This window comes from Pongo pygmaeus, chromosome 18 (assembly GCF_028885625.2).
Source record: "Pongo pygmaeus isolate AG05252 chromosome 18, NHGRI_mPonPyg2-v2.0_pri, whole genome shotgun sequence".
Taxonomy (NCBI): Eukaryota; Metazoa; Chordata; class Mammalia; order Primates; family Hominidae; genus Pongo; species Pongo pygmaeus.
This window is the reverse complement of record NC_072391.2, coordinates 2099582-2118119: the sequence shown is the minus strand read 5'-3', so window position 1 is coordinate 2118119 and position 18538 is coordinate 2099582. Positions and strand designations below refer to the sequence as shown.

General features: G+C 62.4%; 3 protein-coding genes across 8 annotated transcripts; 1 reads left to right on the top strand and 2 right to left on the bottom strand.

Annotated features, from left to right (window-relative positions):
• Nucleotides 1-882: 882 nt before the first annotated feature.
• GFER (growth factor, augmenter of liver regeneration) lies at nt 883-4593 on the bottom strand. Its single transcript, XM_054454750.2, has 3 exons — nt 4152-4593; nt 3685-3881; nt 883-2761 (listed from the first exon to the last, which is right to left on the bottom strand). Exons 1-3 carry the CDS (start codon nt 4407-4409, stop codon nt 2599-2601), a joined length of 618 nt encoding a protein of 205 aa, XP_054310725.2. The 5' UTR covers nt 4410-4593; the 3' UTR covers nt 883-2598.
• NOXO1 (NADPH oxidase organizer 1) lies at nt 4335-9748 on the top strand. 5 transcript variants are annotated; one of them, XM_054454745.2, is made up of 10 exons: nt 4335-4461; nt 5940-6031; nt 6489-6697; nt 7268-7569; nt 7664-7744; nt 7937-8012; nt 8128-8674; nt 8761-8874; nt 9122-9239; nt 9315-9748. In XM_054454745.2, the coding sequence occupies exons 3-10, from the start codon at nt 6689-6691 to the stop codon at nt 9610-9612; spliced, it is 1545 nt and encodes a 514-aa protein (XP_054310720.1). In that variant the 5' UTR covers nt 4335-4461; nt 5940-6031; nt 6489-6688; the 3' UTR covers nt 9613-9748. The 5 variants fall into 5 exon arrangements, with proteins under 5 accessions (XP_054310720.1, XP_054310719.1, XP_054310724.1 ...); XM_054454744.2 differs by having other exon boundaries at nt 7265-7569; XM_054454749.2 differs by lacking the exon at nt 8761-8874 and having other exon boundaries at nt 7265-7569; nt 8128-8305.
• Nucleotides 9749-9914: 166 nt separating this feature from the next.
• On the bottom strand, nt 9915-17545 carry TBL3 (transducin beta like 3). Of its 2 annotated transcripts, XM_054454743.2 has the most exons (22): nt 17309-17545; nt 15417-15468; nt 15233-15328; nt 15101-15148; nt 14845-14986; nt 14677-14761; nt 14426-14596; nt 14262-14337; nt 14086-14179; nt 13814-13995; nt 13578-13719; nt 13413-13471; nt 13213-13316; nt 11701-11848; nt 11378-11608; nt 11236-11306; nt 10992-11148; nt 10862-10920; nt 10601-10704; nt 10443-10514; nt 10192-10350; nt 9915-10111 (listed from the first exon to the last, which is right to left on the bottom strand). In XM_054454743.2, exons 1-22 carry the CDS (start codon nt 17347-17349, stop codon nt 9978-9980), a joined length of 2427 nt encoding a protein of 808 aa, XP_054310718.1. In that variant the 5' UTR covers nt 17350-17545; the 3' UTR covers nt 9915-9977. The 2 variants fall into 2 exon arrangements, with proteins under 2 accessions (XP_054310718.1, XP_063510956.1); XM_063654886.1 differs by lacking the exon at nt 15417-15468 and having other exon boundaries at nt 17309-17446.
• Nucleotides 17546-18538: the final 993 nt, after the last annotated feature.

Sequence of the window (18538 nt, the reverse complement as noted above, 5' to 3'; positions counted from 1 at the left end):
ATGCTGCTGTTGACTCATTTATTTATTTACTTATTTTTTGAGTTAGAGTCGCACTGTCACCCAGGCTGGAGTGCAGTGGTGCAATCTTGGCTCACTGCAAGCTTTGCCTCACGGGCTCAAGTGATTCTCCTACCTCAGCCACTGGAGTAGCTGGGATTACAGGTGTGCCACCACGCCCAGCTAATTTTTTTTTTTTTTTTTTTTTTTTTTTTTTGTATTTTTAGTAGAGATGGAGTTTTGCCATGTTGACCAGGCTGGTCTCGAACTCCTGACTTCAAGTGATCTGCCCACCTTGGTTTCCCAAAGTGCTGGGATTACAGGCGTGAGCCATTATGCCCCACCTGGAGGTCCTCCTCCCTCCTGGTGTTCCTCCTACGTCATCGGTCCCTCCTCTGTGACCTGTGAGCCTTAGGAGCCCAGGGCGCGATCCTGGGGGGAGTCTCTCCCTCTGTGCTAACTCCTTTGGTTTGCGTGTCAACAGCTCTGGAGCACCAGCTCAGGCCAGAACTTTTCTTTGCACTAGAGTTCCACTGGCCTGGATAGCCTTCAAAAACAGGCTCTGGCCTTGCGCAGTGGCTCACGCTTGTAATCCCAGCACCTTGGGAGGCTGAGGCGGGTGGATCATGAGGTCAGGAGTTCAAGACCAGCCTGGCCAACACAGTGAAACCCTGTCTCTACTAAAAATACAAAAATTAGCAGGGGGTGGTGATGGACACCTGTAATCCCAGCTGCTCAGGAGGCTGAGGCAGGAAAAATTGCTTGAACCCGGGAGATGGAGGTTGCAGTGAGCTGAGATTGCTCCACTGCACTCCAGCCTGGGCGACAGAGTTAGACTCTGTCTCAAAAAAACAAAACAACAACAACAAAAAGAAAAACAGATTCTAAGGCAAAGTGAAGTTTTATTCAGGAATGAAACTTTAAGGAAGACAGGGAAAAAGGGAAGGCAGTGGGGAGTGCGGGGGGGGACAGCAGATACAGGCGGTATGTTCCTAAGCTGAACACAGCCTTACCAGAGGACCCAGCTGGTTCCTGAGGCACTCACAGACCTCGGGAAAGGCCAGAGAGAAGCGTGCTGTGTCTGGGCGAGGAAGGGACACCTCCTCTCCTGGCTGCCCCCCATCTCCCCTCTCTTATTTGTGCCACCTGGCCCCTCTGGGCAGCCTCTACAGAAGCCAGCAGCCCCACAGGGCCAATCTGGTGGGGATATAGCAGCTCCTTCCATGGAGGCCTGAGGAGGCCATGCCAAGGTGGGCCTGCGCCCAGGGAAAGGCTGAGACTCCTAGAGGATAGAGGTCCCTGGAGTTTTATGACCACAGGACACACTGTTGCTGGGCTGCTCTGGCTGGGGAGGCCCAAAGGCTGGGTCCCAGTCACCCCCCAACTTGGTGCACTCAGCCTTCTCCATCTCTGACACGCACGGCGGCTCCCAGCAGTCTCCTCGGACTCCATCCTCACCCCCTGAGTTCTCTGGCTCTCCCTTTAATGTACCCCGCATCTGTCCCCGCCGTGGGGTGGGTCTTCCTCTTGGTGGTCACTCGGTGACTGCCCCGGCTTCCTCACCAGCCCTCCTGTTCCACCCTTACCTGCCTCATCCCAGCTCAGCAGCCAGAGGACCCTTCAAAGCCACATCACTCCATGCCATCCCCTGGCTCCAAACCCACCAAGAACTTCCTGTCAGGGGAACTGGGGGTAGAAGCCACGGCTTTGCTGGGGCCTTGGAGACCTCGTGCCATCTGGCCTCCCAGTACTACTGGGACCCCCACATCAGCTACTCTGGCCCCCCTGCCCCAACCAATCAGCGTCCTTGCTGTTCCTGGCTCACTCTCACCTTGGGATCTCTCTCTCCTGAGGAACCAGGACCCCAGCAGGAAATGCAGCTGAGCACAAAGGGATGGAACAAGCTCTGTCCACTGCTTTATTAAGCCCCAGCAGAAAATACACTGAAGCCAGGTTCTCAGTCACTTCAACGTTTCATCTGGGCTTCAAACTCTGAGGAAGCGAGCCCCACGAATCCCCTGTGGACAGGCATGACAACGCTGGCAGGCGTGTGCCAGGCAGGGAGAGGATAGGATGGCTGGTGGACCCTCAGAAAGACCCGACCTGAGCTTTCCCTGTAGGGACTGAGCAGAGCGGAGAATTGAGCCCCTAAAGTGAGCAGCACAGAGCCACGGGGGGCAGGGGCATCCCTGGCTGCATAGTGGGAAGGCAATGGCCTGGCCGCCAGGGACAGGCACAGGGACGCCCAGCCAGGGCCCACTGTCTTCCCGTGTGAGGAGTGAGGCGCCAGGGTATGCGGTGGGCAGGAAGCCACATCCTGAATGTCAAGGGGCAGCCCAGGCTGCTCCTCCTTCCCTCATCTGCAGTTCAGCTGCAGCTCCTTGGGGCCTCCACTGAGGAAGAGGCCAGTGGGTGCCTGCTGTGGGCACCTCCACTTCTGCTCCAAACCTAAGAGGGGCAGGGCAGGTCCCCACGGGCAGTGTCCTGGGGACCACCCAACTGAGACAGAACAGGCTCTGGCTGTGATGCACTTTAATGAGTGCCCTGCCCCTATCCAACCATGCCTGGCTAGCTGTCCCATGGGCTCTGGCTGACCACCCTCTAGTCACAGGAGCCATCCTTCCAGCCGTCGCGCCAGCGCTCATCCACTTTTGAGCAGTCGAAGTCAGGCTTGCCCAGCTTGCGGTTCACTTCATTGTGCAGGTGGCATAGCCACTGTGTGAAGCATGCCCGGGTGCGGGTGTCTGGCTGGTTCCTGCACAGCCTGTGTAGGGAGAGCATGTAAAGAATGGGAGGACGCAGTGGCTCCACTGCCCCTGCCAGTTCCTTGTCTGCTCCCAAGGAAGGAGAGCTGGGGCACTGCTGTGAGCTACACCTGGGAGTGCCCTTATGCTCCAAGAGACAGGCATTCCCAGAACACGGCTAACCCTGCAGCTCCCCGGGTGTGATAAAACTCCCAGGGCTGCTCAAACACCCACCTGGAGAGCTTGGCAAACTCCGACGAGGCCTCAAGGCAAGACATTATAGCACAGACCTGGCAATTTTATAAGCTCCTAACACCCAGGAAGCAGCATCCAGTGTCCCTGGCCTCAGGCAGAGTGTGGCCTGGGTGGGGCTGGGCACAGCCTTGTAACTGAAAACTGGACTTGTTTCTTAGCACCTGAGGGCAGGCCCTGGTGCGTCAGTTCAGCAAGAGACTTCATTCTAACTGACCAGGCTTACAGCAACAATGGCAGCTCTGCCCTACACATCTGGCCTAGAAACACCTACAAGGGCCAGTGCTGGCTCTTGGATGCCTCAGTGAGGAAGAGATGGCTCTTGGGAGCAAAAACAGTGGATTTCCAAGATTTTAAAACCAGCAGCCCTGCTCTAGAAGTCAGGCAAAGTGGAGTCCTCCCTAACTTGCGGGGAGCCGCCTTCAGTGCCAGACAAGGCAGGGAATCCCTTCCTGGGAGCCCTGTGGCTGTGGCAGGAGCAGTACCCAGCAGCAGATCCCGGCAGCTTGGCTTCTGAGACGAGAGGAGGAGGCTCAGATAGCCCCAGTCCTCACCTGTTGGAGGTCCCTGCTCCTCAGCAAACTTCTGCCACCTCTGCATCCGGTTCTCTACGTTCCCCGCTATAACGTCAGCCAGGAGCCCCAGGCCCAAGCTCCAGTGCAAAGCTCTGCTGCGTGCAAACACATCTTACCTTTTCCTTAGGTCTTCGGCACACTCCTCACAGGGGTAAAACTTAGAAAATAAATGTATGAACTGGGCCATGTCTTGCTGCTGTTCTGGGGTGGGCAGGTCGGGGTAGTAGGCGGCCAGGGTGTGGAGGACAGCCCAGCTGTGGCGGCCCAGTTCCTCGCGATCCGGTGGGCAGTCCTCCCTAAACTTGGTGTCCCGCTGCGGAAGCAGGCCGACCGAGAGTGAGTTCATTCTCCGAACAAAAGCGCCCAAAGCTCCCCCCTGTACGGCCCAGCCGGTGGCCCACTGGACTCCGGCCAAAGTGCTGCAGACGATCCAACCCACGCGCGGATGAAGGCTGTAAGGCCGGGCCTACCCGGGGGGCAAGGTTCAGGGACAGGCAACCCTGGGGAGCTCTGCCGGGGCACCTGGGCGGGGGCGGGGGCAGGGGCTGCGCGGGGCTGGGAGAAATCGGGCAGGGATCTGCACCTTCTGCTGCGTCCGCATCCACGTCTTGAAGTCGACGCAGGCCCGGCACGGCCGCCTCCGGGAGGCGTCCTCGGCGACCGGAGAATCGGAGGTCGGCGCCTGGGCTGGCGTCGAGGCCGAGGCGGCCGCGTCTCTCCGCCCCGCGCCCCGGCCCCGCGCGTCGGTCGCCAGGTCGTTCATCATCTCGGAGCGCGCGCCCCCCGGCAGGAAGAAGAGGTTCCCGCCGTAGAAGCGGCTCCGCTCGCCGGGCGCCGCCATGTTGCCCGCGCAAGGCCTGCCGGGTCAGCTCCGCCTCCAGATGAGCCTCCAGGTCAGCCTCCAGGCCAGCGCGCGGCCACAGGAGCCGGAGGCGCGCGCCGTGCTCGCGGGGGCCGGGCCCGAGCGGGGGCCGGGCCCGAGCGGGGGCTGGGGGCGGAGTCGGGGGCGGTGGCCGGCCCGCCGGCCCGTGTGGAGGCGGAGCCAGAGGCCGCGGCGCTGGCCTGGGCGGGGGCGGGGCGGGGGGGGCGGGGGCGGGGCGGGGGGGGCGGGGGCGGGGCCGGCCCCGGGGACAGAGGTGGGGACGGAGCAGGAGGGCCGGACCCTGCTGGCGCCCTCAGGCCTCGATCCGCGGCACACGCCGGGGTTGCGCCGTCCGTGGCGGCCCTCTCGCTTTCTCCAGTAAAAGAGCAGTGTGTGGCGGAAGGTGCGCCGCGGCCGCGCTGTGGACCCGAGCTGACATCCAGGCAAAGTCCGTGTTGCAGCCCGCGACATCCCCATCGCTCCGCTCTGAGTGTCCTGCGTGCCTGCGGCCAGGCTCTGTGCCCTCCGCTGAGGGGCGCGTCCACCCGCTGGCTGCCAAGCGCCCTCTCAAGGCGGGCTGGGCGTGACCGCACAGATTGCGGCGCGCGCTAGGGTCCTGGGCTCTTGTCCCCTCCCCGGCTCCATGGCAACGGGCGTCTGGCAACGCAGGGCGGGGCGCGGCCGCACAGGGTTGGTGCGTGCCTTGGGCTCCCCGGCGCCCCCCGCCGGCTGTCGCGGATCCTAGAGCCTGGGATGAGGGGTCGGGCTCCCGGTTGGAGCGGCCTCTGAGATTCCTGTGCCTCCTTGCGTTCATTTATCCATTCCGCTATTATTTGTGCAGTGACCGCTCTGTTCCAAGTGCTGGGCAGAGCAGGGAACACAGTTCTGTTCCCTGACCTTCTCTGTTCATAATCCAGTGGTCAAGACAGGAAAAAAAAACAAGGACTCATACTCATAAATGTTCACGTACAAACTGGTGGGTCCATGCAAGGGTGTAGTAAATCTGGAAGGCCTCCTTGAGGAGGTGACCCTTTCTGAAGGATGAGGAATCAGCTGAGGAGCGCCTTCGAGACCAAGCCCAAGGTGGCAGGGTCTTGGCATTTTGCAGGAACAAAAAGGCCAGTGGGATGCTAGGGAGGGTTGAAAGGTGGGAGGGGAGATCCAGGGACGGGCAGGGGCCCACCAAAGACTTGGTCGGCAGCTGCGGGGATTGGGAATTTATTATAACGGTAGGAGGGAAGATGCTAGACAGTTTTGGGCAAGGCTACCCAATCTGATCCCATTTCAGTTTGCTGCAGATTCCTCTGGCTATCATATGGGGAGTGAATTTCTTTTTTTGAGACAGGGTCTTGCTCCGTTACCCAGGGTGGAGTGCAGTGGCACGATCTTCTTCACTGCAGCCGCGACTGCTTAGGCTCAAGTGATCTCCCACCTCAGCCTCCCAAGTAGATGGGACTACAGGCACGCACCACCACGCCCAGCTAATTTTTGTATTTTTTGGGGGCATAGATGGAGGTCTCAACATGTTGCCCAGACTGGTCTCGAACTCCTGAGCTCAAGCAGTCCCCCTGCCTCGGCCTCCCAAAGTGCTTGGATTACAGGTGAGAGGCACCGTGTCTGTCCTTGGAGTGGATTTTGTAGGGGCAAGTGAGGAGTATACGGATGGAGGGTGCGGTGCTTGTACTATTCAGGCAAGAAAAGAGGGTAGGGGAGGAAAAAGTGGAAACCATGCAGGGCTGATGGGGTGTGGGGCAGGGGCTGTCAGCTGGGGTAGGCAGGTGGCCTCAGAATCCCTTTAGGCCTCTGCTTTTGAATAAATCCTCCCCAGCTTCTCCTGTCTTCCAGGGAAGCAAGGTCTCCCCTGGGTTCACACGCTGGACCCCACCAGGTCAGCTGGGCCCTCAGCTGAGACAGGGAGAAGGTGATAGCTGGCTGGGGGTACCCTGCAAATCAACCTTATGTGAGCAGGTGTTCATTGCCCATGCCAAGACCAGGGACAGCTTGAGGGCCTCAGAGAGAGTGCTGGTGGGACAGACACACAAAGGCCTTTTGTTGCAGCCAGGGCAGCTTCCTGGAGGGATGCCTTAGAGGTTGACCACTCCCTGAAGGGGCTGGAGTAGGGGCATCCCAACACAGAACTGGTGGCCCCAGCACCAGGAAGAACTATTGTGTGCCAGGGTTGAATGTGGCTTCTGAAGCCCAAACTATAAGGAAGGAGCCAGAGAGGTGGAGCACCTGGGCGAGCCTCTGCCCAGGCCATGTTTGCAGTAAGTCATGGTGGTTCTCAAAACAGCCCTAGTGGCCACTTCCGTGACCACCACCCCACCCACCAAATGCCAGTGACTGCACAGATGGGCCCTCTTTCTCCTACCCCAAGTCTCCTCACTGCAGGGGAACCCCTGGGGTGAGCCTGTGAGGTCTGCCCTTCCCCCAGCGTGTACAGAAAAGCTCACAATAATTACGCATTGAACACACATTTCCTTCTCTATGAGTTGGGGACATTAAGAGACCTTTTCTCCAGCATTAGGATTAAGTCAGACAAAGCACTTAAAGCTGTAAGCACTGAGTCCTTGGTTCTGCACAGAAATCCCCAGGCCAGTTCAAAGACAGAGTTGTTGGGCACACCCTGGCAGGGCAATTACCTCACAGGGTAGGGGAATCCAGAGAGGTGAGCAGGACAGGCGGCGCTTTGATTAGCCCTGCCTTCTCCTCCCTCCTCCTATGGCCAGAGGCAGGCAGGAGGGCCCCAGGCAGCAGTCCCGCCTGCCCTTCGCCCCTTCTTCAGTCTCGCACCCCTCCAAGGCTGGAAAGCTCATTCTTCTTCTTCCTCCCAGCAGCTCTGCCTGGAAGTCCCCCAATCCCTGTGCTCCAGCCCCCAGATCGTGGGCTTGGGGGACAGCAAGAAAGCTGCAAAGGACTCAGCTGGGGCGGCTCCACAAGGACCCCACAGGCTTGAGGCGTTGCCAGGATTCTATCCCAGGCGGTTTTCTGGGTCCCCCAGAGCCCTCTCAAGCACAGGGAGGCAGAAGGGTCCTCGCCCATTTCAGGAATCTGCAGCCTGGAGGCCACAGGCATGGCAGGCCCGCGATACCCAGTTTCAGTGCAAGGGGCAGCCCTGGTGCAGATCAAGAGGCTCCAAGTAAGACCTGGCTGGGTCCCTAGTGGCCCCAAGGCATAGGAAGCGGGTGCCTGGACCAGCACCTCCAAGGCACTCCCAACTTTCTGTCCCCCAGACGTTTGTCTTCTCCGTGCGCTGGTCAGACAGCAGCGACACCTTCGTGCGCAGGAGTTGGGACGAATTCAGGCAGCTCAAGGTGAGTGACCCTGGGCCACCCTGATGTCGCGGTGGCGGCTTCCCCACCCGGCTGCGTCCCATCGGTGACTCCCACTGGAGGCCCTTCGTCCCCGCTGAAGCTCCCAGCCCCTGCCATCCGGGTGAGGGACTCCGCCCTCTCAAGGGTGCACAGTGGGCTCTGGAAGACCAATGCCCTGGTTCCCGCCCTCAGAAGACCCTCAAGGAGACCTTCCCGGTGGAGGCGGGCCTGCTGCGGAGATCTGACCGCGTTCTCCCAAAGCTTCTCGGTCAGGCCAGCCTGGGTGCGGGGGCGGGGAAAGCGGTGGCTTGCCTGGGGGCGCCAGGGACCAGTGAAGCCCAAAGCGGAGTATCACACACAGTACGTGTTTGTGGTCCTTTAAGATGCACCACTGTTGGCACGCGGGGGGCGCACAAGCCGCGGCCTGGCGCGCCTGCAGCTGCTGGAAACCTATTCTCGGAGGCTGCTGGCGACGGCAGAGCGCGTGGCACGGAGCCCGGCGATCACTGGCTTTTTCACACCGCAACCCCTGGACCTGGAGCCCGCGTTGCCACCCGGCAGGTGCCCGACTCTCCCCAAACTCCCAGCCTGCAGCGGCGTGTGGAGCTGGGAGAGGTCCAGGGTTGGGGGAAGAGCCAGCGAATAGGGGAAGAGAGTGGGAGGCTGGCGGTCTTGCCAGGGTGGCGCCCCCAGTTTCACCCTCCCCATCCGCCTACCTCTCACTCGGATGGGCTGCCCTTCCCAGCCGGGTGATCCTGCCCACCCCAGAGGAGCCGCCTCTCTCTCGCGCTGCGGGCCGCCTCTCCATCCACAGTCTGGAGGCTCAGAGCCTGCGCTGCCTGCAGCCCTTCTGTACCCAGGACACGCGGGATCGGCCTTTTCAGGCGCAGGCCCAGGAGAGCCTGGACGTGCTGCTGCGGCACCCCTCAGGTAGGGCCCGCCAAGAACCCAGGGATTTGCCCCTCTGCTCCTGGACCCGAGGGAGCCTCGAGTCCCTGCCCGCTTCTTGCGCACAGGCTGGTGGCTGGTGGAGAACGAAGACCAGCAGACGGCCTGGTTTCCAGCGCCCTACCTGGAGGAGGCGGCCCCGGGCCAGGGCCGGGAGGGAGGCCCATCCCTAGGGAGCAGCGGTATGCGCCTAACCCCACCCCTCATGCCACCACTACGGCTTGACCGTGTGGCAAGACTGGGCCAGAAGCACCGCGGGCAGGGTGGCCCAGGAGCCCGTGCTTGGTCTCCGCACCTAGAGGAAGCCCCGAAGCGGTTTTAGAGCGGCCCCGCCGTCAGCAGACTCAAGCAAGGAGAATGTGGAGAAGGGTGCGGGCGGGCCTTGGCCTCTGTGGCCCCGCGGTGACTCCAAACACCCACTCCCACCAGGTCGCCAGTTCTGTGCTTCCCGCGCCTACGAGAGCAGCCGCGCAGATGAGCTGTCCGTGCCCGCAGGGGCGCGCGTGCGCGTGTTGGAAACGTCAGACCGCGGCTGGTGGCTGTGCAGGTACGCGGGAGCGGGCATGGGCAGGGCAGGCTAGCCGAGGCGGGCGGGGCCCTAACCACACCCCGCCCCTCGCAGGTATGGCGACCGGGCCGGCCTACTCCCCGCGGTGCTGCTGCGGCCGGAAGGGCTGGGCGCGCTCCTGAGCGGGACGAGGTTCCGCGGAGGAGACGACCCGGCGGGTGAGGCCGGGGGCTTCCCCGAACCCTCCCAGGCCACCGCCCTTCCCCCCACCGTGCCCACCCGACCTTCGCCGGGCGCCATCCAGAGCCGCTGCTGCACCGTCACACGCAGGGCCCTGGAGCGGCGCCCACGGCGCCACGGCCGCTCTCGAGGGTGCGTGGACTCTGTGCCGCACCCCACGACGGAGCAGTGAGCGCGAGGATCCCGATGAGGGGATGGACCGCGCCATCCCAGGGCTGGGGAGGAGCGGGGAAGGCGGATCTCCCTGGCCAGCAGGGATGGGAGGGGGTCATTGGCTGTTCCTCTGAGTAAAGCTTCTTCTGAATGACCCCCACCGTCTAAGCGTGCGGAGCCGCGGGCTGTATCTCTACCAGGCCAGGGTGCGGGATGGGCGTGACAGGGCCGAGACCATCAGCTCCAGTGCACTTCTGGCTGGCTAGGTAGGGTGTTGGCCACGGTGGGGGCTGGACTGGAATCCAGAGAGACAGAGCCGGCTAGGAGAGCGGCCTTTATGGGTTTTCCAGGGGTTCAGGATGGACTGGAGAGAGACCGGACCGGCTAGGGGAGAGCGCCTTTATGGGTTTCCCAGGGGGTGGGGGCAGTGGCCAGCACAGGGAGCTTCATGTTGTGCCACAGGAAGTCCAAGAAAGTGGCGGCCTGGAGGGTCCTGCTGAGCCGCTGAAAGTGCCGCTCTGGGGTTGGACAGAGGGAGGTTAGGGGGGTGGTCCACACGCCCACTAGGATCCCCCAACCCCAGGCTGTGCCCACATACCAGTGTAGGGCAGCAGGGCCTCAAGCGCTGCCCGCACGCCTTCGTAGGTCAGCAGCTCCTCGGGGGCCTCACGCCGCAGGAGCACACCCAGCACGGCCTGGGCCTCGTGGCAGTGCCGCGAGTTGGTGTTCCACGTGACGCAGAACCGCAGCAGGGCCTCTGTGGGCAACAGGACCCTCATCGTCTTGCCCAGACAATCTGCCATGACTGGCCCTTGCCCACCGGGCCATCCACCCTGACTGGCCCCCAACCTTTCTGGTCGCGCCGCAGTCGGAGCATGGTGGCTTCCAGCTTCTCGCAGGCCTCAGGGTCCCTCCGGATGGCTGTGGGAGAAGGGAAGGCTGAGCTGGGGAAAGCAGAGCCCAGTGGTCCGAAGACCCAGCCCCTCGCCCCCAGGGTGAGCACTGACCCTGGATGACAGTCAGCACGGTGTGGGGCCGATCCAGGAAGATGGCCAGGCCCAGCGCCCGCAGGTACCGCTTCTCATGCAGCAGGTTGTCCAGCTCTTGCTGCCTGTGGGGAGGCGAGGAGAGGCCACTGAGGGCCGCTGGCTGGGGCTGCAGGCAGAGCCATCGGAGTCAGCAGGCAGCGAGCCTGGCACTCGGCCTCGTTTTCCCTACGGTACACAGCAGGGTTGATGTGGGGAGGGGCGCCACTGCCCTGGCCTTACCTGACCACCTGTTCCTCTTGCCTGGCCTGCTCCTCTGCCTGCTCCGCCTCGGTCACATCCTGGGGTTAGACTGGGGTCAGATGGGGCCTCCACTCCACCCCGACTCTTCCCTGCCCTTGGGGCCCACAACCTTCCAGAGGATGACTCGGGAGTCACTGGCCCCAGTGAGGGCGCGGTCGTCCAGCCGGCTGCAGTGCAGCCCCCAGACCTTGTCCTCGTGGGCATCCAGCGTCCGCACACACTCGTTGTTCTTGATGGTCCAGAGCTTCACGAGGCCATCCGAGCCGCTGGGTTTGGGGTGGGGAGAGGCTCAGTGTCAGGCAGGTCCCCCCGCCACCCCCCACTCCATCGCTGCCCCACCCCAGCCCACTCACCTGGACAGCAGCTGCGTGCCACGGCTCACAAAGGCCACTTTCAGCACAGAAGCATCGTGCCCCTCAAATGTCTGCAAGGTGGGGGGTAGGGCATGAGATGTCACCAGGGCAGGAGGTGGGGAGGGCCTGGAGCGCCGCTTACCTTGAGACAGCTGAAGTCCTGGAGTGCCCAGAGCTTGATGGTGCCGTCAGCTGAGGCCGTGGCCAGCACCTGGTCCATGGGAGAGAACTGGACGCACCAGAGGCCACGCCGGTGGCCTGAGAAGACACCCAGCAGCTGGCACTGCGGCAGGGCCCAGAGCTTGGCTGTGCGGTCCTGTGAGCCTGTGGCCAGCAGCTTGTCATTGGGGGCAATAGCCACGCTGTTGATGTCCTGGCAATGGGAGAAGGTGGTGGCTCAGCAACGCCCCATCTTCCCCCAGCAAGGGCTCGGCCACACGCCCACCCCAGTGGCTATCAAGTCACCTTATCATGGCAGCGCTGAGTGGTCCGGGCCTGCAGGAGGATGGGGCCGTTGTCTGGGGCTGTGTTCTTGGACAGCAAGGCTTTGGGAAGAGGCCACAGCTTCACAGTGCAGTCCTGGCTGCCTGTTACCAGGAAGGACTCCTTCAGCCTGTGACCCAACAAGAGAGGAGGAGACACAGCTGAGCCCAGCCAGCCCTGATGGCCAGCTCCCCACAGGGCCAGCCTGGGAGCCCACGGTCCAGACCGTGGGGCCTGTCCCAGGATGCGGGTTGGCCTGGGTCACCCCCAGGCACCTGTAGGATCAAGCCCTGTCTACACTGTCCACCTGCAGCACCGGGTGGCTCAGCCCCAGCCACAGGACCCCGGGCCTACATGCAGGGGTCACCTCTCCACCTGGGCCTACATGCAGGGGTCACCTCTCCACCTGGGCCTACATGCAGGGGTCACCTCTCCACCTGGGCCTACATGCAGGGGTCACCTCTCCACCTGGGCCTACATGCAGGGGTCACCTCTCCACCTGGGCCTACATGCAGGGGTCACCTCTCCACCTGGGCCTACATGCAGGGGTCACCTCTCCACCTGGGCCTACATGCAGGGGTCACCTCTCCACCTGGGCCTACATGCAGGGGTCACCTCTCCACCTGGGCCTACATGCAGGGGTCACCTCTCCACCTGGGCCTACATGCAGGGGTCACCTCTCCACCTGGGCCTACATGCAGGGGTCACCTCTCCACCTGGGCCTACATGCAGGGGTCACCTCTCCACCTGGGCCTACATGCAGGGGTCACCTCTCCACCTGGGCCTACATGCAGGGGTCACCTCTCCACCTGGGCCTACATGCAGGGGCCACCTCTCCACCTGGGCCTACATGCAGGGGTCACCTCTCCACCTGGGCCTACATGCAGGGGTCACCTCTCCACCTGGGCCTACATGCAGGTGTCACCTCTCCACCTGGGCCTCGTGCAGGGGTCACCTCTCCACCTGGGCCTACATGCAGGGGTCACCTCTCCACCTGGGCCTACATGCAGGTGTCACCTCTCCATCTGGGCCTCGTGCAGGTGTCACCTCTCCACCTGGGCCTCGTGCAGGGGTCACCTCTCCACCTGGGCCTACATGCAGGGGTCACCTCTCCACCTGGGCCTACATGCAGGTGTCACCTCTCCACCTGGGCCTCGTGCAGGGGTCACCTCTCCACCTGGGCCTACATGCAGGGGTCACCTCTCCACCTGGGCCTACACACAGGGGTCACCTCTCCACCTGGGCCTCGTGCAGGGTCATTCTCTCTGCCTAATGCCCTTCCCCCTTTAACCACTTTGCCGGGGGCTACTTCTGAGGACTGACCCCGAGGCACCTAGGGACTCTCCTGTCCTGTTCTGTTCCACATCTCTGGGCTGGAGCCTCAGAGCAAGACAAAGCTGCCCCTGCCTCCCCAGCTCCCTGAGCGGCAGCCCCTGCTGGCAGGCCTGGGCCTCCACCTCCCTGACACCCCTGGGCCCAGCCCCGACTCACTACCTAGAGCAGCAGACAGTGCCCACGCTGTGTGTGTGACCGGAACCCTGAGCCACGCAGATCACCTGGCCAGCCTTGTTCATTCTCCAGATGCGGACGCTCTGATCCTGGGGACAGGGAGTTGAGGAGAGAGGCTGGTCCGTGGGCCTACTGTGCGGCCTCCCCGCCTGGTGCCCCTGCCCCTACCTCTCAGGGTGCCTCACCTTGGCACAGCTGGCAAAGAGCCACCCCTTCCGGAACACATCCAGGGCCAGGACGATATCTGAGATGTTGTGGGGAGGTATAGGTCACACAGCAAGATGGGGGAAGGGAAGCAAGCAAGGGACCCAGGCGGCTCCCAGGGTGTCAGGTGGGCTGGCCCCACTCACCCGTGTGGCCATGGAGGATCTGGCAGGCTGACGTCTGCAGCTCAAACACTTTCAGGCAGGGGCTATTGGAGGCCACGACAACGTGGGAGTCCTCGGGCCCAAGAAACCGGACATCCAGAACCTCCTCACTGTAGCCAGCAAACTGCAGGGAGGCAGGGGGCAGATGTGAGCCGGGACCTCTGCAAGAGGAGGGCTGGTACCCGCAGCCTCCAGACTGAGCAAGGGCAGGTGTGCACCTGTTTCTGCAGCCGTAGGGAGCGAGCCTCATAGAGCAACAGGTTGTGGTCGGCGGTGGTGGTGAGGACCAGGCCGGCAGTGCGTGCCAGGGTGCAGTGGGTCAGCTCCCGCCCAGGGCCCGGCGGCCGGGCCTGCGTGTACACACACTGCCCAGAAGCTGCCTCCCACACGCGCAGAGTGCCTATGTGGGTAGGGACAGGGCTGCTGAGACTCTCAGGTCCACAGGCGTTCCCCAGCCCCTACCGCCTGCCCATGTCCCGGCCCAACACACCTTGGTCGCCAGCTGTCAGAAAGTACAGGCCTGGGGACTTCACACCCAGCTGGGACACCGGCTCCTCTGGCAACAGCACAGCAGCCTCCACACTCTGGAGACGAACTGGGTCACAGGCTGCTGTCATGCCCTCTCCCCACCCAACTCAAGCAGCCCTGGCCTCCAGGCATCCCCACCTCAAACACAGGCACGGTCCTCGCGGCCTGGCAGCTCTGAAGGTCCCAGATGATACAGATCTTGTCACGGCCGGAGCTGGAGGAGCAACAGCAATCTCAGGTCAAGTCTTAGCCTCAGCCCCCACTTTCCAAGCCTCCCCCTCCTACCAGCGCCCACTGCTGACCTGAGCATGGTGTGGCCATCGGTGCTGAAGGCCAGTGAGGTGACGGCGCTGTAGTGGGCAGTCAGCACAGCCAGGCATGACCGGTCCTGCAGTGACCACACGCGGATGGCGGCATCTGTGGCCGAGGAGAAGAGCAGCAGGCGTGTAGGGTCCGGGTGGAAGGCCACTAGGCTGCGGGCGGACGGGACAGGATGGGTGAGCTGTGCAGCCTGGGCGGTGCCTCTGCCCTCCCCCTCCACCCTCCAACTCACTGCACGACACCGGGCGAGCCTCGGAAGTGGTGTGTCCCGTAGTGCCGCACGATGTCCCAGACGCGCACGGCCCCATCACAGCCACCTGCGGGGAAGCAAGGTGAGGGGGTGGAATGCCCAAAGCCCCTGCATCTGTGCCCACTACCCACCTGCACGGCAGGGCCCTACCTGTGGCTAGCAGAGTGGAGGTGGGGTCGAAGGCCATGGTGGCCACGGGGGCTGTGTGTATCGCCTTCCACAGGCGGGTAACGCTGCCCTCTTGCCAGGCCCACTGAGCCAGCAGCAATGCCCGGCTGGCTGTCACCAGCACCTGGAGGAGGGTACAGGTCAGCAGAGGGGCAGCAATACCCTGCTCACATCTTCCTGGACTCAGTCTGGGAGGGAGGCGCTGGAGCGGGTCACCTCCAGGCCCCGCCCCACATACCTCGTCGTCAGGGCTGAGGTCAAAGGCAGTGATGCTCTCCTGGTCCTCCTATGAGAAAGAGTGGTGTGTGCAGAGCACGGAGTGAGTGGGCGCCCTCTCCACTTACCCCTCACCCACCCAGGCTGCCCTCACCTGCTCCAGACTCCGCAGCACGGTCCCCGAAGCCACTTCCAGAATGTTGACTCTGGTGCCACAGACGCAGAAGAGGTGCTGGCCAGTCTGGTCCAGCTGGGGACAGAGAGGTCTCAGCCAGGCAACATTCGGCACCCCCTGTGCCCTCTGGCTGCCCGACCCCTGCCCTTCCCCAGGCTGGTACCTGTGCTTTTCCGCCCTTGTAGAAAGGCTCAATTTTGCGCTCCACAGCATAGCTGGAAGGAGAGCGGGGGGCGAATGAGCACCACCCACCCCCTCAGTCCCCAGGGCCCAGCCCTGTGCTGGGTGCTCCTCTCGAGGTGACCCCAATGGCCCCTGCCCTTGAGTTTCTGGGCAACAGCAGGGACAGGGCATGGGGTGGAACCAGCAGTACTGCAGGGGGCTGTAGCTACCCCTGTCACTGAGAAGTAGAGACCCGGAGCTGGCTGGTGATCCCTGAGGCAGTAGGGGGTGGGCCTGTGTCAGGTGGAGTCAGCCCAACAGCCCAGGGCTCCAAGGGATTCCCCAGTGAGAGCCGGGGGGGTCCTTGGGGACACCCCTGCCGGCAGTGGGTGGCCAGGCCTTCGTAGCCAGCCCAGAGCACATCGTCCCAGTGTCTTCATCCCTGAGGTGTGGCATACCTCTTCCCCTCCCTGACTCTTCCCTCCATCCCCAGGCTTGCCCAGAGCCCGGGTCCCACGAGCACCTGTCATTTCTGTCACCTCACTCGTGCCCCTTCTCCTTTCTTCTCCACTGACTACACCTGGTCCAGGCCATCACAGTCTCTGGCCAGCCACTCTGGCCTCTTCACTGGGCCCCCTACCTACCTCTTTTAATTAATTAATTTATTTTTTGAGACGGAGTCTCGATCTGTTGCCCAGGCTGGAGTGCAGTGGCGCGATCTCAGCTCACTGCAAGCTCCACCTCCCCGGTTCACGCCATTCTCCTGCCTCAGCCTCCCGAGTAGCTGGGACTACAGGCGCCCGCCACCACGCCCAGCTAATTTTTTGTATTTTTAGTTGAGACGGGGTTTCACCGTGGTCTCAATTTCCTGACCTCATGATCCACCCGCTTCGGCCTCCAAAAATGCTGGGATTACAGGCGTGAGCCACGGCGCCCGGCCTCCCCTACCTACCTCTTAACCCTGCTGCCAAGTACCTTTCAGAACATAACTGAAGATGTCACTGCCCTGCATCAGCCCCTCCCTTCTGCCCACACACCTCCCAGACCTTGCCCAGAAGAGCTTCTGCCACCCTTGCCTCGGCTTTCTTTCCCTCTCGTGGCCCACAGTGCACCCCACTGGTCCTGTCCCAGCCTCTGGGACGGGTTTCCTATCTTCCCCCGTTCCCTGTATGCGGCCTGGGCTTCTCTTTCCAGATGTCAAGACCTGGCTCACTTCGCTTCTGGAAGCCTGACTGCCAAAACGAAAGCGGCCCCTCAGCCCCCGCACCCAGTTGACCCTCTCACGGCGGTGCTGCCAGCCTGGGACCTTCCTTTACCAGTGCTTGGCACAACCAAAGCCCCACAGCCGCCAGTGGAAACAATAATCCCATGAGGCTGCGCTGCCAGGGCGGGGGCACCAGCACTGCTGTTCGGCAAAGGCTTGGGGAGTGACGGGACACAGCACTCAGGGCCTCCTGGGCTTCTGCGGACCCGCCCCTCTCCTGCATTCTCCCTGCTCCCTGGAGAAAACGGATCGCGGATGAAAGGTCCCCAGGCCGACTGCTCAGAGGTGGTTCTTCGACCCCGCCGCCTCCCGGGACCAGCCCCGACCTAGGCTCAGCCCTCTCCTCCCCTCATCGGGACTTCTGGTCCTCACTCCACCCCATAGCCGGCTTCTCGATGAGCCCACGCTGCTGCTCCCGGCGGCCGGGCTCCGATCGCCGTACTCCCCGAGAGCAGTCGGGGCCGGCTCTCCCGCCTGGTATCACCGCAGCCTCTGCGACCCCGCGGCCCGGCGCACACATAGCCTCTCGCCTCCACGGACCCCAATGCGTGCTCGCTCCACGCGCACCTCCGCTATGCCGGCTGCAAACCCAGCTCCCTCCCCGCGCGGCCCCAGCGCTCCGGGCTCACTTGGCCTTGAAGCGGCCCACTCCGGTCGCGGTCTCTGCCATGTTGCCGCCGCTGCCGCTCCAGCTGAAACCTGCTAGGGTTCCGGCAGCCACCGCCGCATGAGGGAGGTTAGCACGGAACTCTTCACAGAACGCCACACTCCCGGCGCGCTGCGATGGCGTCACCGCGCGCGACCACTGTGACGTCCCCGCCGGCGCCGCGCGCTTGGCGCCATCTTTGCTTGGGGCAGTGGCGGCTGCATCGGGAAGCGGAAGCGGGCGGAGACGTTTCCGGCCTGGAGGGAGGGCCGTGAGCTGTGAGGGTGCTTCGCGGGCCGGTGGGGGTAGACCGGCGGGTGTGGCATCGCTGGTGGCGTGGCTCTTTGATACCAGTATAAAAAGGCATTCCTAGGCAGCGTTCACGCCTGCTTTTCGGCGTTCTGGGATTTGGGGGCACCAGCTGTCGGGTGCAGTCCGTGCGTAGAGCCGTCAACCTGACCCTGCCCCTGGGCTCGCAGTGTGGCTCTTGATAAATAACGTAGGTAAATAAGTAAACCGGGAAATCTCAAAGGCATTCATGTATTGAGCACCTTCTGTGTGCAAAGCACTGTAATCGGCACTTGGCGGACGCCAGAGAAGAAACAGAACGGGCGAGGACTGATAGTTGCTGAGAGCGGTGGAAAAAGGAGGAGGGCCGGGCGCGGTGGCTCACGCCAGTAGTCCCAGCACTTTGGGAGGCCCAGGCGGGTGGATCACTTGAGGTCGGAAGTTCGAGACCAGCATGACCAACGTGGAGAAACCCCGTCTCTACTAAAAATAGAAAAAAAAAATTAGCTGGGCGTGGTGGCGCATGCCTGTAATCCCAGCTACTTGGGAGGCTGAGGCAGGAGAATCGCTTAAGCCCAGAAGTTTGAGACCAGTCCGGATAACAGTGAAACCTCGTCTCTAAAATAAACACAAAAATTAGCCGGCAGTCGTGGGGCGTGCCTGTAGTCCCAGCTACTCAGGAGGCTGAGGTGGGAGGATTGCTTGATCCCAGGGAGGTTGAGGCTGCAGTGAGCCTTAATCACGTCACTGCACTCCAGCCTGGGTGCCAGAGTAAGACCTAGTCTCAAAAAAGAAAAGGCTATTCTCTCTATGGAGTAGCCATTCTTGTATTCCCTTTATTTATTTATTTATTTTTATTATTATTTTTTTTTCAGACGGAGTCTCGCTCTGTTGCCCAGGCTGGAATGCAGTGGCGTGATCTCGG